Raw genomic sequence first — 27,124 nt, 5'->3', positions numbered from 1 at the left:
TAATTTTATTTTGCATGAATTAAAAAGTTGATGTCAAAAAAAGACAAAAGAACAAATTAATACCGTTCCACTGTAATTAAAAATTTTATAGAAAAATATGTGGGTTGGATAATACTTTAGGAAGATGGAGAAGTGATTTGATGTGAAGTTTTGGACTCTGTACTTCTGTAGTCTTAACCAAGCAGAGGCTTTTTGAACAATAGACTTACAGACTACATAGAGTCTAAGTCTAACTAACGCATCAAGGAGAAAGTTAAGAAGACGCGTAAAAAGTTGACACGATTTCAATTAGGACCCAAATGGGGGAGGGGTAGATTTGGAAATGAAATTGCAGGACAAAATGGCGGGAAGAGGGTAGACTCGTTTGAGGTGACACGTGAGAGGGAGAGGAGTTGGAAATGAAAGAGACAAAGAAGTATGGGGTATGGGGGGTGGCCCGACTGGCCGGAGTAGCAGAAGTATAGCAGAGGGCCAGAGGTGTGTCCTCGAGCCTCAAAACCCGGCTCTGCATTTCTGACCAATTGAGGCACAGATGAATGCGTCCCATTAATAGCTTGTACTGGTTCAATACTCGATTTTGATTTTAAATCCCAATTCAATTTTTCCATTTTTGCTACCTTAGCTTCCTCTACAAAATTTGAGCCACCAAAATTACGAAAAAGTAGCTGGTCCCTTCTTGGCCTGGTGGCCTTTGCTTTATTTGTGAAGACCACTAGCTCCAAGCATCGACCGGCATCACCAAACAACAAGAACCAAAACTATGAAAAAAAGTAATTATTATTATTATTATTATTATTATTTAATTTTTTTTTAAGAGCTGTGAGTGTGGAGAAGGAAGACTTCGATCATCAGGCTGAAAGCAGGTGAAAAAGTTGATATTAACCTTTTTTTTTTTTTTTTTTTATACTTTATATGTGCGACACGAGAATACGGAATCATATATAATATAGATGAATGCGTCTCATCTAATAGTTTATATTGGTTTAGAGCATTTTTAGCAATGCTAGACATTTTTGAGTCAGATTTTAGTCAAAATAGCTAAAAAGTCATTTTGGCTAACCCACTTTAGAAATATATCTGCACCAGTGTTTTTTTTTTTTTTTGACTTTGTCAAGGGGAACCCAAACGCTTCCTAGGCCCAAGATAAACCCCTTCGGCGCATGTGAAATGCTCCAACTGTGCATTGCAGCACAGTGCCTGACCACTTTGACAGCTTCGGGGTTCGAACCTAGGTTGGGGAGCACACCCAACTAGGCAAGAACCACTAGGCCACTTGTGGTGGTTTGCACCAGTGCTCTCTATTTTAACTAGTTTTGAATTTATATTATTTTCTAAATAAAAATTAAATAGTTTAAATGTACTTATATGTTACATAAAATAACTTAAAATGAATGTTTTAAATTATAAAGAATCTCATCTCGCTCGTTATATTTAAGAGCGAGATAGCTCAAAGTTATAATGGAGAGCCACTTAGGAGTCTAGTGCAGTTGCTAAAATATATAAAAAGCCAAAGACGCTCTCCAAAATGACTAAGGAGCCAAAATAGAGAGTCTGCTAAAGATGCTCTTAATTCTCGATTTTAAATCTCAATTCAATTTTTGTTTCTTTTTTGCTACCTTTCTCTACAAAATTCATCCACCAAACTATGAATAAGTGGTGTTGTTTTTTTCTTCAGCTAACAGCTGTGAGTGTGGAGGGAATGAAGACTTCGATTCATTTTGGGCTGAAAGCAGGTGAAACAGTTGATTTGATCTATATTCTTTTGCCTTACATGTGCTGACACGTGGTAAAAAATAACACCCGAAGAACAACGAATGAACAAATATATTATGTGTATATAAAATGTTAAGTTCAAATATTACACCGATAACTTTCAAATCAAATATCATTTTAAAATCTTACGTGAGTTGAGTGCCTGTCCGAGTATATTATTAAGTTATAGTCAATGATGACGTGTACATGACTTAGTGGTCCTAAAATCAGATTAATATTCCTATGAGAAGCCGCCAGAGCAAGTTATTCTCTACCTCGACCTTATAAAGTGTGGAAAGACGTATCAATACTTTATTATCTTGACTAAAACAAGGATAATGCTGTTTAACCTTACCATCCAAGTGATCCAATCCAACTTGGAAATCGATCTTCATCTTCTTTTTACTATTCCTTTTACTAACAAAATTACCAAAAACACCTTCCCGGCTTCAAGTTTACTGTAGGGGTCCAACTCGAACTACAAAAGGAGTTTCCATAAAGGGCTTATTGGGAATTTCAAAAAGCTGGGACCGAAAAGTCTGTTCAAAACAGTCCAAAAGCTGGGAGTTCAGCGCAAAGTGGCAAGAGCTTTGGCGTTTTGATGAACCAGAATGACGTGGACTCGGTGCCACGAAGCAACGAAGTGGGATGTCGATCCTTGTTTTAATCGAGACAAAAGCAAATGCCAGACCAAACCTCCCTCCCCCCATGGGCTGTTGTCCCTGCTCGCATATACTCTCAAACCGTAGAATACTTGAACGTATTGTACTCTTTCTCAGTATATTTCACCATGGACAAGGCTATGATTAGTTTCCAACGTATTTCGATCTGACGACCCAGCATTTCCGATTTATGTTTGAATTGCCGAAATCTAAGATCTACAGCCGTAAGTGAAGAGCCTTGGGTGGACCAAGGTCCACATGCACCATGAGTTAATTCTCGATACTGTTCATGGTGCATGTGGACCTTGGTCCATACTAGAATTTTCGCAGCCGTAAGTATCATTGATTGATCGAATAGATGAGGTATGTTTTTATGTTTAGTTGTGTATGTAACACTTTTTGGAGATCCATATGTGTTGACGCTAAGGCTAGTGGTCCATCATAGAAAAGTGAGAGAATGTGTCACAAGTCATAACATGATACCTTTGATTAGCTTTAATGATTCTTTGGATCAAAAAAGAAAAAGATAAAAAAAAAACATGTTCCTTATAGACGCTTAAGACCACCTCGATCACATGCATGCTGGTAAAGGAGATTTCACCTCTACTTTGCTTAGTAACAAAGTAAACAAGGAATACTGTAACCTGTGGTCCTGTACTGGCCTTGATTCTACTGCAAAAGGCAAAGAAAGATTAATTGCAGAAGTTTTTGTTTGAGCTAATTTTGTGATACTTTCATAGACAGCTTTCACATGGTGATGAGAGATTACTTCCTTTCTAAGCTTTGGCCTTGCTGTTGAATGTCTGCCTTCATGTACCTTACAATAACTAATAAGGATTATTTTTTTGTTGAAGAAAAACTCAAGGGAGTAAAGACCGATGCTCAAATCCTAAATAAGGATTATTATCATGGGTAGGGTCTAAACTTTCTTAACCCAGACAAAATAGTACCCATACTTTCAAAGTGATCAATTAAATATTTGAACTTACAGAAATGCATTACTTAGGTACTTACTTCAAATCTTCATCCACTCTCGGTTAAAATTGAGGGCAAAACAGACATTCCACATACTTTTGTTTATCTTTAAATCCTTTAAGCAAAAAAAAAAAAAAAAAAAGGAAAGAAAAAGTAAACCAAATTAGGAGCTCTCCATCAATCTCTCCTCGGCTCCGGTATTTAGGATTGGTCATGTTCCAATTCTAGAGGTTTTCAAATTTCATGATTTTTCGCTAATCATTGAGGATATAAATATCTTTTTGATATAAAAAGTGTGTTGAAATGTTGAATTCACCCCAAATTTTAACTGAGTTTGGATGGAAAGTTAACAGAAGTACCTAAATAATACGTTTTTGTAAGTTCAAGTACCTAATTGATTTTTTTGAAAGTCTGAGTACCATCTTGTCCGGTTCAAGAAAGTTTAGACCCCACCCATAATAAAAACCTGTAACTAACAAACTAGAGGCTTGAGGAAGCGTAATCAATGGGGGGTGACTTGGTATTTGGATTCCCCAATATGGAGGAATCAAATTTTTTTTCTCCCATTCCTATATGAGCAAGCATGGCCTAGATGTTCTTTTACAGAAAGAGAAGGATTTTTGTGAAACGGCCATTTTTGTGAAATGGTCAATTCTCATAATAAAGTAATTTCAACAACATCCAAAAAAAAAAAAAAAATTGCTGGAGTTTCTGTGTCTAAACGAAGAAGTAGATGCTATAATAATTTCAGCAGATAATAACAGTCCAGCATAGGAATGAATGCAGATATTACCAATAACATGTAAATGTTATACATTTGATTTTCGAGTTGAGCAAAAATGTACCAGAGAAAAGTAGAAGTTAACCTGAAAAGCCAAACCTCTGTGTATTTGTACTGAAACTAAACACAAAATACACAATGTGGCATTATGAGGTAAAATTGCTATAGTCTAGAATCCTTGAATTTGGAGCTTGTAATCCACTAAAGATATAGGTCAGGACATAAGATTCAACTGCCTTATTTCTCTTCCAAGAGTAGTGATGTGCAAGAGAGAAGGGATGACGACTCCTCTTCCGTAGCCACTCCGGAGCCTTGCCATCTTATTCTACCAAACTTATCGAGCAGGAATATGTACCTAGAGTGACAGAATTAACAAAGATGAAACTTGTCAAGAAATACTATAAGCCTATAACATAGCCCACATCATAACCATACAATTCAAAGATAAGGATAAAGCTTACATACCCTGTCAGAAGGTTCAAGATTTTAAGTTCTTTTCTGAAGTAATAATGGTCGCCGAATGAATATACGATCTGCCTTTTAACTGTATCCTTGTTTTCAACATGCTTAGGTTTCTTCATAATCCGAAGCAGAAGCTGCTTAATTGGTTTCCGACACAAGAACCACGAGTCTATAAATGACACCTGGAGAAATCTTCATTAATAAATTATGTGTGATATTTATAATGACAGATGATAAAGGAGAAAAAAAACAACAACAAAACAACAAGAGTTCATGTGCCTTAGATATTGATAAACAATTCTCCAATAACACGCAAAAAGAGGGTGCTATGTTTAAAAGCTACAATTAGTTGTCTATTAATGACACCTGGAGAAACCTTCAGTAATCAACTATATGTAATTGTTTGTGACAATGATTATAAATTCATGTGCCTTGGATTTGATCATCAATTCTCCGACAACACAAACAGTGGCAGTTGTGTGCATAAGTTACAATTAGTTGAGTCTATGAATGACATCTGGGGAAATCTTCATCAAATAAACTATGTGTAATCATGGGTGGACTTGTCTAGAGGGCACACAAAAAAGTTGAATGGCACAACAAAGTAAAAATGAACAAATGAGTGTACAATTGCAATCCTCGTAGGCGCACAGCTTTGGGATGAGGTAGGCACTGAATCTATTGATCTATGAGGTATTATGTCATATAGTTATGGCATTTCAATAATATTGAGCCCATTGACAGTAAAAAACTCAATGTTTCAATCTCTTTTTGGTAGTACTGAGGTCCGCAAGATGCATTATATTAGCCTAGGTCTGGCCTGTCTGGGAACCATATAGGAGATAGCCGATACTGGGCCTTAACTAGGTCAGCCTATGTATTTAGAAAACAATTAAACTAGAAAAAAAGAACACCATTCATGAGCCTTCTATCTCGAACACCAAGTCTCCCACACCACACGTTAAGAGGATGCTCTGTGCATAAGCTACAATTTAGTTGAGAGACCACTAGCAGAATTACCAGCCCAGACAAAGTACGCCATGGGACGTTTGCTTCTATTTGCCATCAAAAGAAGGAAAAGAACAAAAACAAATGGGATACAGACATTAATCCCTCGGGGAGTGCATGGCAGTCCCACATTTTCATCACATAACTATCAAGAAAATAAAAGCACCACAAATCTGGACAAGTTGTGAGAGACATCAAAGACATAAAACATGATCAGTAGCATTAAATGTGGCCACATATAACTACTTGAACCACAGATGGTATACATGTAATCACATACCTCAAATAATTGAATGTCTTTCGAACCACTGAAAGCATTGACAAAAGGGATGCTCCAAGAATCAATCATTCCCTGTGAAGGACAAAGAAGTTTAATTTGCAGCAACAATTACAGAAACCACAAATACCAATGCAGTAAAAGAACAAGTTTAACAAACAATCCACTGTACTAACCCCTACATAATATATCCATGGAAAAATATCTCCGCTAAAGTTACCGCCTATCTTGAATACGAACTAGATTGAAGACTAACATGCCATGGCACCCCTAAAGGCAGTTATGCCTCCCTCTAGAATATTAAGAGAAATGGTTTAATCATTTAAATGCATCTTTGGGCATATTCTATGGCTCCATGAAAGGAGTCTTGGGACTGGGTGGGCCATACTGCATTGGTGAACAAACTCCAGGTTTATTCTGCTCAGCAAGTTTTAGGATTACTCTAACTATCAATTGCATTTCACTCTCCAAACTAATCTAAAACAAACCTCCCCATCTTATCCTTCACCTTCAAGTAAACCAATGTTGCAAGCGTAACAAAGCAAAATCCAGCTTCTGAGCTTTACAGATACTAGTGTTCCATGGTATCCAACAATAGAGTGGAACTCATAATAGAAATTAATGCTTCAATTCCAGAATGCTTATTACTATCTTTATTATTATTAAAGAACTTCCTCAAAGAACATACAGATTTTCCTCATCATGTGAAAGAGCATAACTAAGTTAAACAAATTTATATCTTTCTTTTGCCCCTAAAATACATCTATCATCTTCTTTCCCTTTCCTCCCATCATAGTCATACTGGTTTTGTGTTCTATAATAGTAGATGTTATAAATTACAACTGAACACAAAGAGGGTATAACTCCTCTTTAAGAGTTCATCAAACTGAAAAACAAATCAAGACAATTAAATAACTAGTTTATAATGTAATACCTGGGAACTTGCTCGAAATGAAAGGCAGAGTAAAGATGCCTTAGGGAGAGCTGAGATGTTGGCATCAGCCACATTTTCATTTCCATTGGGTCTAAAGGGCAGCTTTAATATTTTGTCATCAGAGTAGTTTACTTCTAAGTCGGGGAACTTTACAGCTGCCATAGCAGGAAATAAGATTTTATTTGCCTCTGCAATCTGCATAAAATACTCAAACTAGTTTCAAACTTATAAAGAAGAAAAGGAATTTAAACAAAAGATGACTGACAATTGCTGTTACGAGTGGATAGTAAGATCATATACCAGTATGATCAAAGACATCATTATGATAAGAAACAACATGCATACTCCCTCTCAGAATATTAGTTAGCAGCATAAATCATCACATTCCATGCTTTTAAAAAGTCGGGAAACAATCAAAAGTTCACAACCCATTCAATAGATATGGAACTCGTCACCCGACAAAAATGTTTGACGTTCCTTGACAATTAACCAAACCATAGAATCCCAAAACTCCAATTCATCAACATTCAAAACATAATTCGAAAACAAGCACATAAAGATTAAACAAGTTCCACACAGTTGATCATAGTGCTGGCTTACCTTACCACCATGTTTCTTAAGCTCTGACAGGTCAGCAAAATAACCCCTATTCAGCTCATCTGCACTGCCCTAAATTACAGCAACAATGCATTAATATTAACACACGCCCAAACAAAGTGTTTGCCCCAAAACACACACACAAAAGAAGAACAAAAGTAAAAATAAAAGGTAGTACTTACAGCCGTGCCCGCTCTTTCTCTACCGCCGCTTTATTTCCAAGCTGCAACCAAATGGGTTTTACCCAATTTGGATTAGCAAAACTGGGTTTTGACTAATTTGGAAAAAAGATTGAAAATTTGATTCTGGGTACCTTGTAAAAGTCGAAGAAGCGATTGGAGGTTCTTTGAGCTAAGAAATGCTGGGTTGGTGGAAGAAGATAAAGCTTGTTGTTGTTCTCATTGGGCCTCAAGATTTGAGAAGCAGATATAGAAGATCGGGTAAATCGCTTCAAGCCCTGCATTCTGTCTCGCTGTGAAGAACCCTAATCAAGTTTAAGGGTTTGTAGGGTTTTAACTGGTTAAGAATTTGTGTATGCGAATTTGTTAGTTCACAAAGTGTGGATGAAGATGAAGGAGACTGGGGTTTTAGGCTTTTAGCAGTTCGAAGGACTGTGTGATGTAATGGGCTTGCTCAAAATGATGGTAACGGGTCGGGCATTCCCATGGTGATTAGGTCATTTATTTATTATGTATATCACTCGCTCGAATATTAAGACGTCATAAAACACACTTCAGACCGGATGGTTTCTTAATGTTACAATGAATAAGAATAGTCTAAGGAAAAAACAGAACGCGCTCCACCCGCTGAAAATCTAGAGAACGCCGTTATCTGCCTTTGTTCCTGTTTGGCTGCGCTACGGCGTTGGTGATGGCTTCTTTTTCGGTTGGAGGGAGTTGCAGCGTCGTGGCGGTGGGCTGGGATTAGAGTGAGATCGGATTATGAGCGGGTCAGATCGGCGTTTGGTGGCTGCTAGTGGTTGGCAGGGCGGGTTCTATGGCCGGCTGGAGTAGATCGAAGGCTGGTTGATAGGGATCGAAGGCTTGTTGGCCTGTTTGACGGTGGTGCTTGGACGCCGGATTCAGGGACAGATGGCAAGCTTCCTTTTTCCGGTTGGTGTTGGGTGGCGATCGTAATGGTTGGCGCGGCCCTCCGATGTCGGAGGACGACGGTGACCCGGCGCCAGTGGAGGGGAGGTAGGATTGGTGGCGGCATGATGCAACAGCTTTCTTGGGCCGGGAGGATTGGAAACGATCCATTTGCTGATTTGGTTTTTTGGGCTCAGATTCTGCCTTTGGGCCCGATCTGGGTTAGAGTTCTGGGTTGGGTTCACATAGTGGGTCTTATCTCAGATTTTATTTTATTTATAGTTATTTATTTTGTTTGCTTAGTTTGTTTTCGCTTGTTGCGAATAATAAGTCCCTACACTTTTTGTGTAGAACTAGTCGGGTTTTGTGCCTGTATATGCACTCAAAGTGCCTTGTCTGCTCTGGGTAGAAGGCGAGTTCCTTGCTTTATCAAGTGGTCGCTACAGCCTAGTGACAGGGAATAGATCCGGCGGCAACATAGTAGGAAAGCTGTGCTAAAGCTGGTAATTATGCTACGTTGTAATCGGGTTACACATTGAGTTATCTTTTTGTTATGTCACTGCTATGTCAAAGCAAATAGAGTCGTCAGTAGAGTGTTCTTTGCTAGTTGGTGCCTAATTGAATACAGTTATTTGGTAGAGACTCGTGATAATATTTCAGGATGTTCTCTAGATGCTTATTGTAATCAGGGGTTTAGGCTCAATGCCCCCCCTTGTATTCGACAGTTTCATTAATTAATGCTTGAGGGCAGGCGCACCAGTCCTTATTTCAAAAATATATATATATATATATATATATATATATATATATATATTCAGACTGGAGAATACATGTGATGTCGCCCTTGTTTTATGGAACAGCGATATGAGATATCGCCTAAGTAACTTTAGCAACTCTATAACACAATTTATACATAAAGGATAGACTTGAAAATCGACAATTCTATTTATCTATTTACTCTATCTATCTATCTATCTATAATGTCTCGCGTGGGGCGTTGCGGTTTAGGGCATGGCAGAGGGGACCGCTGGAACTACACCAAAGCTGTACTTGAGGCCAGTCAGTGAGGAAGATGAAGTCTTGGGCTTGAGTCATGCCATTCTCTGTTGGGTCTGAGTTTGGGCCTCTTTTTCTTGGGGCTATCCTCTTGGGCTGGAGTTTTTTCTGCCCTAGTCCTTTATTTTGTTTTGGGAAATTTTATTTGCTCATCGCTATATGTTAGATACACATATCCGCATTTTTCTTTGGCACTTCTACACATCAAATATCCTATTTTGCCCCATTCACTGTTCACCTTACTTCTACCATTCTACGGCAGCCCATTTTGGTGGTTGCACCACCTCAGGCGGTAACTCTTTGAACTACACATGCAATGGAATTGCATACTCTATAAGAAGAGGTCAGCAAACCATTTGGATATCCTATATCAGGTTCTTCTTTTTGAAGGAATGGTTTCTAATGCACACACGTATAATCCATTAGATGTAGGTGAGATCTGGTTGATGAAATGTTTGTCATTTGTGTAGGGATGGAAACAAATAAGAAAGAGAGGAGTTGAATGGATAGAAGTAAGAAAGATAGAGAGGAGGAGAAAATTAAACTAAAAGAAGAATAAATGAACGATGATTATCAACTCCTTCCAAATTCAGAAATAGAATTCCGTGCAGCTCTCTTGCTTGGGTTGCTTCACAAGATTCACTACTCCCCTTACTTCACATCAACCCAGATCGCAAGAATTCTATATTTCTTTTCTTTTCAGTTTGTTGTGAAGGGTGTTATGGGAATATATTTTTTTCAAAAACAATTAAAGAAATGGAGGTGTGTATAAAGAAAAAGGAGATGTGTTAATATAATTACTCTTTTGTTTTTAAGTTATTCTAATTACAATAAATTTCATTATATTAGGAAGCCATGCATTTCTATACACTTTATGTACCTCTAGCACCTCTGGAGTCTGGAGTAGTACTAAACGAAGATCCCCGCTATCTCTACGTATTTGATTGTATAATGGGTATGTCTATTTCTATGTACCACTGTGGCCCTGTGGGTAATACCACTATCTTCTTGTCTGTCTATGCCTTTAAATGGCAGTAAAAGGGTATGTAACAGCATATTCTGGCTTGTGATGAGTATAAATGACAATCATTGATCGATTGATTAAAAAATAATGTCATTCAAAACAAAAAATAAAAGCTCACAATTGAACCATCCGGAAATGGTGAAAACAAAAAAACATAAATACAAAAAATTTGAAGAAATTTTTTTTTGTTTTTTTTGTTTTCACCATTTCCGGATGGTTCAATTGTGAGCTTTTATTTTTATTTTTATTTTTTTTCTGATTCTGGACGACAATTTCTCCCATCCCACGGTAGGTAATTTCTCCCATCCCTACCGTGGAGATTTGAACTCATGACCTCTACGGTGTTAGTTATGCTAGATTGCCAACAGTTTACGGCACACGGAAATAATATAGTAACCCTTGCATATGATTTAGTTCAGGTAATCACATGTAGATAAAACAATATAAAGAAGTAGTAATCCCTGCAGATACTTTTTTTTTGAGTTGAATGGTGTTAGACTTTATTGATAACTAATAAACAGATTAAAGAATACATTTCTTAGATTCTATTACATCGATCTTGAATGAAGGAAGGAATATTAGACCAAAAGAAAGCTTGATCAAAATCTGCAGCATGAGCTGCCAATTTGTGCGTAGCCATGTTTGCCTCTCTTCTAGCATGAATAATTCTAACTTGGTTCACCTCTTTCAAATCTTGTCTGAGGTCCTCATATAACCTTCCAAGAATAGAATAATTTTGCAGCTCCTCCTGACACACTTGTTGCTTCAAAACCAAACAATCAGTCTCCAAAATTACTGGACATAGACCATGTTCCATCACATAACCAAATGCTTCCTTACAAGCCAAGAGCTCGACATGTTCAGCAGACTGAACTCGAGTAACTACCTTCCCCACTGCTCCCAAAAAATTCCCTTGAGAGTCACCGACTAAGAAACCAATTGCTGCTTTGCCAGAGCTCGGACTAAAAGGTCAATCAAAATTCACCTTCAACCAACCCACAGGAGGGCACTACCACTTCAAAATTTTCCTAGTTCCTTGAGAACCATGTAATTTTGTATTGTGAAAAATAAAGTTACTCAGTCTGACAGAAGACATGAGAGCTATATCACGAGCTAAAGTGATTTTGTTTTCCCATACCCTATCATTCCTTTCTTTCCAAATTCCCCAAATAAAATGCAAGAGTTGATCATAGTCTATTTTTGATAACTTCCTAACACACAAATTCAACCAATTAAGAGCATCCATCTGATCAGAATCCCCCCCAAAACAACTGCCAGCAATTTGCAAATTGGTAGACAACACTTCTCTAGTGAAAGCACAATCTCTGGTAAGATGAATAATTGTCTCCACCTCATTGCAAAAAACACAACTCTGAGATTCTAAAATAACATTCTTTGATGGCAATCTGTCTAGAGTAGGCAGAATATTATGACAAATCCTCCAAGCATTAACCTTTGCCGTGCTAGGGATCTTGGCATGCCAAATATTCTTCCACACTCTTTGATTACTCACAACAGAAAGAGAAAGAGTAGATGCATTTTTAGAGAAAGCATGACGATATGCAGATTTGACAGTAAACATACCTTGTTTCCCCAAATGCCAAGTCAATCTATCATCCGGACTTCTAGCACTCAAAGGAATTGCTAGAATAGCTTCTGCATCTGAGTGTATAAAAGTGGAACTGAGTGTATAAAAGTGGAACGAATTTTATACTCATCCCAAGAATTAGGAGGAATAATCAACTCACTCACCTTGGCCAAATTATCTTGCACCGGTCCCAACAGCTGTGGTTTATGAGTAATAGTATTAGGAATCCAAGAATCCCGCAACATGAGAACATTATTTCCATTCCCAATTTGCCAAGGAGCACCTTCAATCAATAAATTTCGAGTACAAAAAATGCTACGCCAAGAATAAGAAGGAGTAACATGTTCTTCTGCATTCCAAAAAGAACCATTAGGATAATATCTAGCTTTGTACAATTGTGCCACAAGAGTATCCGGGTTAGAGACAACCCGCCAAGCTTGCTTAGCCAACATCGAAGAATTAAATTATGATAAGCTCCGAAAACCCAAGCCACCCTCTTCCTTGGCATGACACAAATCATCCCATTTCTTCCAATGTATTTTACGTTTATCATCTGTACTCCCCCACCAAAATCTAGCACACATATGCTCAAGATCTTCACAAAAATTCTTTGTCAATTGAAACACACTCATAGCATAATTAGGGAGAGCTTGAGCCACCACCCTGATCAAAATATCCTTACCAGCACCACTCAACATCTTGCCTTGCCAATGCTTCAGTTTTTCAGCTAACCTCTCCTTTATATAAAGGAAGGTAGCTGTTTTCTTGCATCCTATGTAAGTAGGAAGACCTAAGTATCTCTCATGGGACTCCACCACTTCAACACCCAACAGATTAGCCACTCTATCTTGCTCACAATCTGCAACATTCTTACTAAACACAACAGAGCTTTTATGAAAGTTAACCACCTGACCTGAAGCCCTTCCATATGTCTGTATAACATCTTTGATCTGAAAACAAGCTTCCGGAGTAGCTTGAGCATATAGCATACTATCGTCTGCAAATAACAAATGATTGACAGATGGTGCTCCAGAGCAAATAGCAATACCAGGTAATAACCCCAACCGTTGCTTTTGTTGTAACAATGCCGAGAAGCTTTCTGCACCAATAAGAAACAGATAGGGTGATAATGGATCCCCTTGTCTCAAACCCCTAGTTGGAATAACCAGGCCTTTAGGCTTCCCTCTATCCAGAAAAGAGTACCTCACAGAGTAAACACATTGCATAACAACATCTATCCATGTAGAAGCAAAGCCAAATCTCTCCAAAACCTTGCGCAAAAATGCCCATTCCATACGATCATAGGCCTTGCTCAAATCTAACTTCAAAGCAATATACCCAACTTGACCTTCCCTTTTGTTATGGACAAAATGAGCTACTTCATTAGCCACTAGGATATTATCCGTGATCAGTCTCCCAGGCACAAATGCACTCTGAAAAGGAGAAATAATATATGGTAAGAAAACCTTCAGTCTGTTTGCAATTACTTTAGAACAAAGTTTGTAAATAACATTACAAAGTGCAATAGGTCGTAAGTCTGCCATATTCTCAGGATTCTGCACCTTTGGTATCAACAAAAATGTGAGTAAAATTTATATGTTTTAACAAAGAACTAGTGTGCAGAAAGCTTTGTACTGCCTCAGTAACATCTTTCCCAATATCCTCCCAATAATGCTGAAAAAACAATGGAGGCATACCATCAGGGCCAGGAGATTTCGTCGAGTACATCTGAAATAAAGCACACTTGACCTCTTCTTCTGAATACGGGGCACATAGCTTTTGATTCATATCACTAGTAACACACGGCTGAATTGCCGCTAAGGTCAGATTAATTGCGTCAACATCAAGATCAGTGGCAGTAAACATTTTTGAAAAATATGAAGTCACAATATTCTCCATACCTTCATCATCATCTTTCCATTGCCCCTCATGATCAAACAGTCCCAACAAAATATTTTTACGCTTCCGATTAGCTGCCTTCCTGTGAAAGAAACCCGGATTTCTATCACCCTCTTGCAACCAAGTAACCTTGGCCCATTGCTTCCAAAATGCCTATTCCTGCGACAGAATATCCTGTAAAGAAATCATTAAAACTTTCTTCTCATTGTAAACTGCCTCAGACATCAGCTCATTCTGTTATTCATAAGCACTTCCAATCTGCTCCGAATATCCACCATCTGATTTTGACGCAGTCTAAATGTATCATGCTGCCAAGATTCCAAGGCACATCTCGTGTTAATGATCTTTCTTGTTAGTACAAACATAGGAGCACCTCCATCTTCTGCTTTCCAATTAGATAACACAAGAGGATCACACTCTTGGTGCTGCAACCAAAAGGACTCGAATTTAAAACTGTGCCGCTTAGGACGCTTGGGCAGAGGTATAGAACTAGCTTGTAACAGAATGGGAACGTGGTCAGAATCACTGGGCGACAAGTGCTTCACCCTTGAATAACCAAAGATGTCACTCCATGTAGAGGTACCAACTGCTCGATCCAAACGTATTTGAGTCTCAGAATTCCACCAGGTCATCTTTGCACCCTGAAACCCTAGATCAGCAAGATCACCATATCCCAATGCATCACGAAAACCCCGCATCTGTCTTTCACTACGCAAAGGCCCTCCTAACTTCTCACTATTGTTCAGTATTTCATTAAAGTCGCCAATTATCACCCAAGGAAGAGAATCTAAATCAGCCAAATCACGGAGAAGTTGCCAATAATCCCCACGATCTCCTGTCCTTGCATGACCATAGAACCCTGTTATTCTCCACCACGGTTCACCAGGTGCACCCCTAATTTCTGCGTCGATGTGATGCGCAGAGACAATACGCACATGCATATCGACATCCTCTGTCCAGAATAACACCAGGCCTCCTGCCTGACCAACGCTCAAGACCTCCTTTGAGTGCGCAAACCCTAGATCCTTGTGCAACGCTTTGAAATCCCTCAAAGTATTGATTTTTGTTTCACAGAGAAAGACAATCTGAGGCTGATTCTATGTGATCAAATCCCTCAGCGCTCTTGTAGTAGTTGTGTTGCAGATTCCCCTGCAATTCCATCTCCATACATCCATGGAAGTGGACGGAAGATTAATCTCCCAAAGATTGAGAGTAAACCCTAGCGTGCGGCTAGGTCAGAGAGAAAAAGAAAAAGTAATTACATGGAGTTGTTTGTTTGTTTGTTTTATCCCTGCAGATACTTAGTTAAGAGATTACTTTAAAATCAATCAATTCAGAAAATAGTAATCCCTGCATATAATTTAGATCAGGTGATCACATGAAGATAAAATAATATAAAGAAGTAGTAATCCCTGCAGATACTTAGTTCAGGAAATTACTTTAAAATCAATCAATTAAGAAAATAAATTCCTGCATATAATTTAGTTCAGGAGATTACAAAAAAAAAACAATCAATTCAATACTAGAAATAAACTAGAAATCAATACACATTTGTCCATTTATAACTCTAATCACCACAACATCAAATCTCAACATTAACCACTCAACAACAATCCAATTCATTTACACAAAATCAACCACATCATTTACACAAAATCATCACACATATCATTTACACAAAATCATGACACATATCATTTCCACAAAATCAACCACATTATTTACACAAAATCATCACACAAATCACCAAACTAGTTATCACAAAATATTGTTTCCTCATCTCCAACAACCTCCAAAACAATAGCGAAACCAATTCCAAAGTAATATGTTCTCATCTCAAAACCATCATCAAAATCGTACACATTTCAATCAAAGCTCAAACCCACAAAAATTTCTTTTATTTCAAATTCTATTCATTTTCCACAATATCACATTGCACAACAAAAGTGAACAACACGCCCAATTCCACCAAATATATATTTCACGTAAATATATATGTATATACATAGTCATCCGCTCAGGGATACCATTAATACCAACTATGGTTTTACAAATTAGCTACTCGAAAATCATTTTATATCAGAACCATGTTTTAACTTACCCATGAACCGTGTCGATCATGTTCATATATTTTAAAACAAATAATTTATGTCGATAAATATGATTTTTCATGCTAACAATTAAATCTACTAAATTAAAACATAACTAATTTAATAACCAAAACATCATGAGATTGACTCACCTCAAAATCCCGTTGTGTCTTCTCTTACAGCCTAGATAAAGTATCGAATACGCTTCGTCAATCACCTAAGTAAAATAACGTCTCAACTTAGTACATGAATCAAAAATCGATTAGAGTTCGAACCCCTATTATAACTAACACGCTGAAAGTAATCCCAATCGAGGCGAAACTTCATCCGAGACCACCCGAAGTCTCCAGAACACTTTTACGATCAATACAACAAAACTACAAATCGATTGGATGGCCTGATCCTCACGGATATAAAACCGAGACGATCGAAACCGTAAGAACCCTAACATAATCATATAATCTCCAAAAATTATGTGTTGTATATCAAAATGCTCGTATCGACGTGTAGATCGTATACATAATCAGAAACTATCTCTGACATGGCCGAATCCGCTTCTAAGCACCGCCACATTGGGCAACGCCGCTGCTGGCCAACTTCAAAATTGAGCCACAATACCTGTGTCAAAATCTTCTTCACAACATGTACAACAACTTTCACAACTAACACTGGAGTCAAACTGTAAGCGAATTGGCCGGAATTTACCTTGGAAGGAAAAGGACCGGTTAAAACCCTAGAAAACAAATTTGTTTGATTCTCCTTCCACGCTGCAAATTGGTTCATGTAATACCCCGAAAATCCAAATTAAATTCCATGGATTTTTAGAAATGATTTCACGATAGTAGGAGCGAGTACGAAGCTTGGAGAAGTTGTGGAATTAGTTCGAACGATTTTATTTTCGAAAACGAACGTTTTTTAGGGGGGCCGAGAAAGTTGACTTTTTATACGTACGGAATTTGGGAAAACTTCCTTCATGAAAGTTGTAGAGTTCATCGATACGATCGCGTGCATATGTGGAACGCAATATTCGGAGTTCGTATGAATAAGTTATGAATATTTAAAAATTGGGATTTTTCTATAAATAGGTGGAAAATCTGATTTATTTCGGAAGGACGAAAGTTTCTCAAAATTGCATTTTGGTCCCTGAAACTCTCCGTTCTCTCTCCTCCCTACGCAGCCGACCCGACTGACCCGACCCGGATCCATCTCCCTCCTCCGGCGTTCTCCGGCCACGACCCGGCCATCCCTGGCTTCGCCGTGAGCCGTCCAGTCTCCTGGTGCCATCGCCTTGCATCGACGCTGCCCCCAGACGTGGATCGAAGCCCCCCAGAGCCTAGCATTCGACCCGACCGGATCTTGGCCGTGCCGGCGTTGCACGGGCCGATCCTCCCCATTTTCGTGATCTCCTCCTCCCCCTGATCATCCCCATATAAGCCTTGCATGACGATTTTGGGTGTAGAGCGCTTGATCAAGGTTTGACTTTTTCGACGGCTCTGATTCAATCTGGAATCAGATCAGACGCTCCGGATTAATCCAACTTCAAAGCTTGATCTAGGACGATCTAGGCCAAACCAGACTTAGCTCCAGGTATGGAAGTCGATCACCCTTTCATTTTGAACCAGTTTGTAGTTGGTCACTTTGCCATCGGAGGTGGTTGACCTCCGCGTTGACCGCCCACTGACCACCGCTTGTGGCGGCGTATCAGACCATATTTCGAGTTTTCATTATCTAGGCGATGATCTATGCATCCATACGAGCGTTTTGATATATAACTTGGTCATGTTAGAAAAAGTTGATAAATAGTGGATTTACGTTTTTACGTTACTATTTACGGTTTTTACGTTTTATCTTCGGTTTACGATCTGCGAAGATCAGACCATCGGTTTTACTTCAAATTTTAATATGTTGATCGTATGACTGTCCCGGTGACTTTGTGAGGTCACGGGCGAAGATCCGACCGTTGGATCTTCGTATAATTGAGAAATAGTAATTCGGAAGGCGATTCGTGAGAATCCGACCGTCGGATTTTCGTATAATTTTGTGGAGATGTTAGTAAAGGCGATTCAAGAAGATCTGACCGTTGGATCTTCGTGATAATTTTGGAGGATGATCCTAAAGGCGATCCGTGAGGATCCGACCGTTGGATCATCGTTTAATTTGAATCTGAGCGTTGGATCGTCGTTTAATTACATTTATGAGTTGTTGGCTAAGTTAAGATCATTATTGGATTAGGTTATCGACGGATTGATTTGGCGGACAATTCGGGAAAATTGTTGTTTTAGCTGTTAAGAAGACGCAGCTGGATTAGAGGTGAGTAAACCTCACGTGGTTCATATTACGAACCGAATAAATTTAATTACTTTATTTTTATCGCAATTGTGTGAAAATATTTGTGGAATAAATATTTGTTTTAAATCGTATGGACTTGATCAACTACGGTCCATAGGTAAGTAAAATGATTTTATTGTACAAATGAATTTCACGGCTTTTATGCTTGAACTATAGTTGGTATTAGTGGTCATCCCTGAACGGATGATTACGTATATATATATTTACGTGGAATATATATATTGGTTGATGTGTGATTGGTGTGATGAAATGATTGAGAATGGATTGGATATTATTCAAGCTATTAATCTCGCATTTTAATTGTTGAATAATGAAATGTTGATCATGTGGTGTGAAAGCTATTTTATATGCCCACTTGTGATTATGTGGAAATCATTTTAAGAAATAAAGATTTATCTTGAAATAATATGTCTCTTTATGTGGGTGTACATATACATATATACGATCTATAAATCATAAAGATTGTATTTTGTGAATTTGATTATGTCTGAGAAGTACAGTTGTGAAGCCGGGTGATTTCTACAACCCCGTGCTTAAATGAATTACTGATAAATATGTTTTGGTGTTATGAGACGTTAAGCCTGGGCCCTAGTCCCTACAGATAGTGCACTATTATACTCTTAGGAAGGTTGCTTACTTTGAGTATACATACTTGGGTATAGTACGTTGGACCCTAGTATGCTGCGGCTTTCCCGTACTTTGGGTATAGTACGTTGGACCCTAGTACGTGGATTTGTGATTTGTTACCAGTCAACCTGGCTTACTCGTGCTTTGGGTATAGTACGTTGGACCCTAGCACTTGTATTTATGATTTGTTACCAGTTAATCCGAAAATTCACTAAAAAGAAAAGTGTACTTATATTATTTTGATCAAATATCTATTTGTGATATATTGTTAATATGTGAAGGTGTTAGTGGAAAGAGAATCAAGCATGCTTTGCTTTAATGTTATTTCACATATTAATGTTGCAATATTTGTTGGTGGTGATCAGTCAAATGCTGAGTTTTAAAAGAAGTATCGAGAATAAATATGCTTATATATGTTTCTGTGATTTTTGGAATTACATTGTGAGTGCGTCGATTGTTTACTTGAGTTATAATAAATATAATTGAATAAATCAACAGTTCTTTCTTGTTTACTCATACGGGCTGTCAAAAGCTCACCGGGTTTTGTGTTGTTGCAACTCCCGGTACACTATTCAAATTGTGTAGCGGGTAGTCTTACAGGTCAGGAGAATCAGGGCAGTGATCGTGCGGTTTAGAGTATTAGTATTAGATTTATAGCATTTGTTTTGTGAGGAGAATTGTGCTCTCTTGAGCTTTATAATTTGTTTTGGTGAGAGTGTACTGTAATAAGTAGCTTGAGGATTTGGTTTATGTAATTATTGAGAGGTGTAATGTGCTGTTGATTTTGAGAAAAAAATTCTGAGATTATAAACAGGGTATTTGAGGTTCATGCTTCGAATATGAATTACTTAAATTCAGAATTCGGGGTGTGACAGATTGGTATCAGAGCGTGAGGTGCATACTTAATGATTTGTCAATACTTTCCGAGTGATGGCCCGTCTGCAGCGGATCCCCATCGTGTGCTCTTCAGTATTGATCAAGTCATTGGTATGTGAGAGTGTTAGAAGTCATCTAGGACGTTTGGTCGTATTAGGAGTTATGAAATACCCTTGGTGTGTTAGTATATTGGTTATTAGGTACTTGTATTGACTGATGTTATGTTTGAGTGTTATACAAGTTTTAAACAATTTTTGCTATGCTTCTGAAGTAATGGACAAATTGGGAAGCATAACTAAGGATTGAAGTAGACCCTTTGGTAGAGGCCTAGTCTGGTGTAGGAACGTGATCTTTCTATGGAGACAATTGAGGATGAGGTGTAGGCATTAGAGGTTGAGCTGCCTGTTCCATTAGTGGTTGATGTGATGAATTCTATTCTTAGGTTGAAATGGTGAAAAATGTTGAGGATTTAGGAGTTAGGAGTAGTTGGAAAGGGAATTGATCTTACAACTCAATATGATAGGAGTGTGAGAGATTATGAGACAAATGGATGCTAATTTTAGCAAGGTGTGAGGAATAAAGGTGCCTTATTAGCCTTAAGACTTTTCTTACTAAAGAGAAGTGTGATACGGGAGAACCTAATTCCTTGGTGTGTTGTGACAGGCTGTGCTTGATGTCTATAGTAGACTTTTGCGTGTGACTTCTTTTGAAAAAGTGTTGTTCTATGTAGTACGTTGCATGATGCATCTTTTATTGTTTCACAAATGAATCTTTTATAACTTTGTTTGTGTGTGCAATACTACCTTGTTGTGTTCGAAATTATTTGAGTGTTTGTTGTGATTTTGGAAAAGTATCAACATACATTCAATCTTATTAATTTTAGGATGAGTCTTTTACCACTTTAATTAGTGCTGGGGCAATAGAGTTAATACTCTAAGCTCTTCATAGGAGGATGCCAATTATGAAAGATGTGTGCAGCATAATTGGCTAATGTTTTGAAAGAGCAATGGGTGACCAAGGTCCGATCCATGGTGTCGTTGTTGGTCTGTTTTTAAAGAAAAGACTACCACATTCAATCAGTCTTATTACAAACCAGAAGCAAAATAAAGTTATTGTCCAACGAAAGTTAAAATGCAGACAAAGAAATACAATAACTAGAAGATGAATTGTTTTTACTTCTTCCCCTTTGATTGGGAAAGCTCAGCAATCTCCTCCATGAGTTTGGTGATCTGATCATTGACCTCTTCACTGTCCTGCGAGTCACTACTGGTTGAGTCAAGAGCTTCCCAAGGAACATGAGGAGCGGTGCGCGAGCAAGTAGTAGCCCTCTTGCTGGTTTCAGCCTCAGGAGTAGTGTCCTTGTGGAGTGACGCAGCAACGTCCTTGCAAGGAAACCCAGGAGGATGACACTGCATGTTGTTGACTTCCTGAGCAAGCTTGTCCATTGCGGTGTGACAGCGAATCAAAGAGATGTTCATGTCAGAGATGTAATCGATCATGCATGTGACTCGCCAATCCGTCACCATAATATCATCACGGAGAGAGGAGCGCAGAGCATCAATCGAGTCAGACAAGCTCTCCAGGGTGGCCACAGGCCGAGGAGCACGAGCAGCTCGGGAGGAAGAGGACTCGCTAGGATGCAGTCTAGGAGAGCGTCGAGGTAGAGGAGGGGGACTGCGGCTACGCTCACGTGTAGGACGATGGTCCCCAGGACGAGTGAGGCCAGCGCGAGTGGCCGCTTGACGACCTTCTTCTTCCAGAGAGAGAATGCGGCGTTGATTGACGCCCATGCGAGCGGTAACCTTGGTTCGAACCATGATGAAGGAGAAGAAATTTGAAACTACACGCTTAGACAAAACCGAGTAAAATCTGAAGGAGACAAAATGAGGTTTATATAAAGCACAAGATAGGGTTGAGAGAATGTGACAATTGAAGAACGATGATGATGAGTGTTTGAAAGAGATTGTTGTTTGATGGATTGAAGTTGATGAATTGGTGTTGGGGATTTGAGTTTATCAGATGGAAGAAGAGATTTGAGTTTATCGGATAGAAGAAGAGAATTGAGAGAGAATGGCTAAAACTCTGAAGAAAATTTCTTTTCCTTTGGAGTGAACAGTCGCGTCTCCAGAATGCACCTATTTATAGAACAAGGTGAGCAGATCTCCACCGTTGGATGAACGATCTCAGAATTTGAATCCACGCGTTGGATTAAAGTCGCCCCGAAACCCGGAAAAGCTGTTGGCGCGTGTTGAGCGTGTAAGGGGACATGCCGAATTTCGAGGCGCTGTGGCAGACAGATTTAGCCGAAAGTGATTCTGATTGCCTTAAATCACGGAAGGGATAAGCCGTGGCAGGTGGGCCGTACGTGGGCTTGTCTCGGATCAAGGCCCTCACTGTAGTTGTGGGTGGAGGCCCAATGGGCTGAACTTCTGAAATAGTTTTGGGTGAAATCCATGGGCCAAATTTCTGAATAGTTTTGGGATGAAATTCATGGGCCGGATTTCTGCAACAGTTTTGGATGTTTTGGGCCGGATTGTTGAAACAATTTGAAACAGCTTGGTTTAAATAAAAGGAATGGTATAGTTATCATCGAGAGCAGCTTGTGCTCCAGTGGTTGGGGGGCAAAGCCTTTGTGCAGCAGGTTAAGGTTTCGAACCTTGCCACCCCTTTTATTTTATTTATGTCGCTTATGACATAATAAATATAACACGTGAGCATATATTATTGGAATCTGCTCTTGCTTCAGTGGTTGGGAGCAAAACTTTTGTGTTCGAGGTCGGGAGTTCGACCCTTGCCTCTTACATTTATTTTTGGATCTTGTATACGCTCAGTATACGGACGTATTTTTATACGTAGAACCGTAGCTTTGTATATTTCTACGGTATGGTATCTGTAGATTTCTACAGTATTGGTAAAGTTGGAGATAGTATAGTCAAGCGTGGTAGTTGAAGTAAGAATTGTGGTGATCAAGTTGATGCTTGGTTAGTGTTCTGAAAACTTTAATCGGGAGAAATGGACTCACGATTAAATTTCGGGACGAAATTCCTTTAAGGAGGGTAGACTGTAATACCCCGAAAATCCAAATTAAATTCCATGGATTTTTAGAAATGATTTCACGATAGTAGGAGCGAGTACGAAGCTTGGAGAAGTTGTGGAATTAGTTCGAACGATTTTATTTTCGAAAACGAACGTTTTTTAGGGGGGCCGAGAAAGTTGACTTTTTATACGTACGGAATTTGGGAAAACTTCCTTCATGAAAGTTGTAGAGCTCATCGATACGATCGCGTGCATATGTGGAACGCAATATTCGGAGTTCGTATGAATAAGTTATGAATATTTAAAAATTGGGATTTTTCTATAAATAGGTGGAAAATCTGATTTATTTCGGAAGGACGAAAGTTTCTCAAAATTGCATTTTGGTCCCTGAAACTCTCCGTTCTCTCTCCTCCCTACGCAGCCGACCCGACTGACCCGACCCGGACCCATCTCCCTCCTCCGGCGTTCTCCGGCCACGACCCGGCCATCCCTGGCTTCGCCGTGAGCCGTCCAGTCTCCTGGTGCCATCGCCTTGCATCGACGCTGCCCCCAGACGTGGATCGAAGCCCCCCAGAGCCTAGCATTCGACCCGACCGGATCTTGGCCGTGCCGGCGTTGCACGGGCCGATCCTCCCCATTTTCGTGATCTCCTCCTCCCCCTGATCATCCCCATATAAGCCTTGCATGACGATTTTGGGTGTAGAGCGCTTGATCAAGGTTTGACTTTTTCGACGGCTCTGATTCAATCTGGAATCAGATCAGACGCTCCGGATTAATCCAACTTCAAAGCTTGATCTAGGACGATCTAGGCCAAACCAGACTTAGCTCCAGGTATGGAAGTCGATCACCCTTTCATTTTGAACCAGTTTGTAGTTGGTCACTTTGCCATCGGAGGTGGTTGACCTCCGCGTTGACCGCCCACTGACCACCGCTTGTGGCGGCGTATCAGACCATATTTCGAGTTTTCATTATCTAGGCGATGATCTATGCATCCATACGAGCGTTTTGATATATAACTTGGTCATGTTAGAAAAAGTTGATAAATAGTGGATTTACGTTTTTACGTTACTATTTACGGTTTTTACGTTTTATCTTCGGTTTACGATCTGCGAAGATCAGACCATCGGTTTTACTTCAAATTTTAATATGTTGATCGTATGACTGTCCCGGTGACTTTGTGAGGTCACGGGCGAAGATCCGACCGTTGGATCTTCGTATAATTGAGAAATAGTAATTCGGAAGGCGATTCGTGAGAATCCGACCGTCGGATTTTCGTATAATTTTGTGGAGATGTTAGTAAAGGCGATTCAAGAAGATCTGACCGTTGGATCTTCGTGATAATTTTGGAGGATGATCCTAAAGGCGATCCGTGAGGATCCGACCGTTGGATCATCGTTTAATTTGAATCTGAGCGTTGGATCGTCGTTTAATTACATTTATGAGTTGTTGGCTAAGTTAAGATCATTATTGGATTAGGTTATCGACGGATTGATTTGGCGGACAATTCGGGAAAATTGTTGTTTTAGCTGTTAAGAAGACGCAGCTGGATTAGAGGTGAGTAAACCTCACGTGGTTCATATTACGAACCGAATAAATTTAATTACTTTATTTTTATCGCAATTGTGTGAAAATATTTGTGGAATAAATATTTGTTTTAAATCGTATGGACTTGATCAACTACGGTCCATAGGTAAGTAAAATGATTTTATTGTACAAATGAATTTCACGGCTTTTATGCTTGAACTATAGTTGGTATTAGTGGTCATCCCTGAACGGATGATTACGTATATATATATTTACGTGGAATATATATATTGGTTGATGTGTGATTGGTGTGATGAAATGATTGAGAATGGATTGGATATTATTCAAGCTATTAATCTCGCATTTTAATTGTTGAATAATGAAATGTTGATCATGTGGTGTGAAAGCTATTTTATATGCCCACTTGTGATTATGTGGAAATCATTTTAAGAAATAAAGATTTATCTTGAAATAATATGTCTCTTTATGTGGGTGTACATATACATATATACGATCTATAAATCATAAAGATTGTATTTTGTGAATTTGATTATGTCTGAGAAGTACAGTTGTGAAGCCGGGTGATTTCTACAACCCCGTGCTTAAATGAATTACTGATAAATATGTTTTGGTGTTATGAGACGTTAAGCCTGGGCCCTAGTCCCTACAGATAGTGCACTATTATACTCTTAGGAAGGTTGCTTACTTTGAGTATACATACTTGGGTATAGTACGTTGGACCCTAGTATGCTGCGGCTTTCCCGTACTTTGGGTATAGTACGTTGGACCCTAGTACGTGGATTTGTGATTTGTTACCAGTCAACCTGGCTTACTCGTGCTTTGGGTATAGTACGTTGGACCCTAGCACTTGTATTTATGATTTGTTACCAGTTAATCCGAAAATTCACTAAAAAGAAAAGTGTACTTATATTATTTTGATCAAATATCTATTTGTGATATATTGTTAATATGTGAAGGTGTTAGTGGAAAGAGAATCAAGCATGCTTTGCTTTAATGTTATTTCACATATTAATGTTGCAATATTTGTTGGTGGTGATCAGTCAAATGCTGAGTTTTAAAAGAAGTATCGAGAATAAATATGCTTATATATGTTTCTGTGATTTTTGGAATTACATTGTGAGTGCGTCGATTGTTTACTTGAGTTATAATAAATATAATTGAATAAATCAACAGTTCTTTCTTGTTTACTCATACGGGCTGTCAAAAGCTCACCGGGTTTTGTGTTGTTGCAACTCCCGGTACACTATTCAAATTGTGTAGCGGGTAGTCTTACAGGTCAGGAGAATCAGGGCAGTGATCGTGCGGTTTAGAGTATTAGTATTAGATTTATAGCATTTGTTTTGTGAGGAGAATTGTGCTCTCTTGAGCTTTATAATTTGTTTTGGTGAGAGTGTACTGTAATAAGTAGCTTGAGGATTTGGTTTATGTAATTATCGAGAGGTGTAATGTGCTGTTGATTTTGAGAAAAAAATTCTGAGATTATAAACAGGGTATTTGAGGTTCATGCTTCGAATATGAATTACTTAAATTCAGAATTCGGGGTGTGACAGTTCAAGAGGCTTGGGGAGACATGAACGGCTTCTCATGGGCTTGAAAATCCCTCAAGAAATTGCATTGGAGGTGGCCGGAAAAGGAAGAAATCGGGAAGCCCAAAATCGCGTCTCCGCCACCACTATTTGAGTTGCAGCGTCGTCCCACTGGCAAATCACCGTGTACCACCACCATAGAAAGACGGAGGAGGAAGAGGCGAAGCTATTGAGACAAGTGGCCCAGAGAACGGTGGCCAGACGACTGAGAATCGAAGGAAAAACGAAAGTCGGTGATTTCCGACGTCGGGAGGAAGAGAGAGAAAATCGGGTCTGGGTTTCCAAAAACGGAAATCTGTCCTTTTTTGCAATTTTCACAATATTTCGTCCTTTATACAAAAAAGAAAACTTTTTCCGAAATCTATAACTTCTTCATACAAACTCCAATTTTCACGTTCCACATATCCACGAGCTCGTATCGATGCGCTCTACGATTTCTGTGAAGAAAGTTTTCACAGAATCCTAACATATAAAAATCAATTCTTGAATCGAAGCGTTTCAAGCAAATAATTATCCGAAATACTTTCACATCAACCTCGAACTACGTATTCGTACCAACGATCATCAAATAAATTCTGAGAAATCTGTGGAAAATAATAATTAATTTCTGGAGTATTACAGTAGCTTTCTCCTTCCAACAGTCAATCTTGTAATGTCAATTTTAATGTCTTCAGTAAAATCCTCCAATTCAGCACGCTTTTTTTCTAAAATGTATAAAAATAAAGGATTAAATTCAGTTTTGTCCCTCAAACTTTAGGCCAAACATCAGTTTGGTCCCTCATCTTTTTTTTTAATCAAACTCATCCCTGATCTCTCAAATTGCATCAATCTCGTCCAAAATTTGAATTTGGCTCGAAAGATGACGTCATGTGCTGAGTTGGAACCGACACAGGGACCCACTTTTCAGATTTT

General features: G+C 38.8%; 2 protein-coding genes across 2 annotated transcripts; both read right to left on the bottom strand.

Annotated features, from left to right (window-relative positions):
* Positions 1 to 4,162: 4,162 nt before the first annotated feature.
* Positions 4,163 to 9,296, bottom strand: LOC133733629 (uncharacterized). Its single transcript, XM_062161275.1, has 7 exons — positions 7,762 to 9,296; positions 7,631 to 7,671; positions 7,452 to 7,515; positions 6,852 to 7,046; positions 5,921 to 5,992; positions 4,636 to 4,814; positions 4,163 to 4,525 (listed from the first exon to the last, which is right to left on the bottom strand). The coding sequence occupies exons 1-7, from the start codon at positions 7,909 to 7,911 to the stop codon at positions 4,408 to 4,410; spliced, it is 819 nt and encodes a 272-aa protein (XP_062017259.1). The 5' UTR covers positions 7,912 to 9,296; the 3' UTR covers positions 4,163 to 4,407.
* Positions 9,297 to 11,154: 1,858 nt separating this feature from the next.
* LOC133730559 (uncharacterized) lies at positions 11,155 to 15,044 on the bottom strand. The gene is made up of 6 exons (XM_062158125.1): positions 14,355 to 15,044; positions 13,840 to 14,256; positions 12,689 to 13,766; positions 12,365 to 12,553; positions 11,711 to 12,278; positions 11,155 to 11,578 (listed from the first exon to the last, which is right to left on the bottom strand). Exons 1-6 carry the CDS (start codon positions 15,042 to 15,044, stop codon positions 11,155 to 11,157), a joined length of 3,366 nt encoding a protein of 1,121 aa, XP_062014109.1.
* Positions 15,045 to 27,124: the final 12,080 nt, after the last annotated feature.

This window comes from Rosa rugosa, chromosome 2 (assembly GCF_958449725.1).
Source record: "Rosa rugosa chromosome 2, drRosRugo1.1, whole genome shotgun sequence".
Taxonomy (NCBI): domain Eukaryota; kingdom Viridiplantae; phylum Streptophyta; class Magnoliopsida; order Rosales; family Rosaceae; genus Rosa; species Rosa rugosa.
Note: the sequence above shows the minus strand (reverse complement) of the source record. Positions and strands in the feature narration are given on the sequence as shown.

Coding starts and splice junctions, on each gene's coding strand:
- LOC133733629 (XM_062161275.1), bottom strand. CDS start 7,911: ATGCAGGGCTTGAAGCGATTTACCCGATCTTCTATATCTGCTTCTCAA. Junction 7,672..7,761: donor GCTTCTTCGACTTTTACAAG/GTACCCAGAATC, acceptor ATTTGGTTGCAG/CTTGGAAATAAAGCGGCGGT. Junction 4,526..4,635: donor ATCTTGAACCTTCTGACAGG/GTATGTAAGCTT, acceptor CTGTCACTCTAG/GTACATATTCCTGCTCGATA.
- LOC133730559 (XM_062158125.1), bottom strand. CDS start 15,044: ATGCATGTGCGTATTGTCTCTGCGCATCACATCGACGCAGAAATTAGG. Junction 12,279..12,364: donor AGATAATTTGGCCAAGGTGA/GTGAGTTGATTA, acceptor TTATACACTCAG/ATGCAGAAGCTATTCTAGCA. Junction 11,579..11,710: donor GCTCGTGATATAGCTCTCAT/GTCTTCTGTCAG, acceptor TTGACCTTTTAG/TCCGAGCTCTGGCAAAGCAG.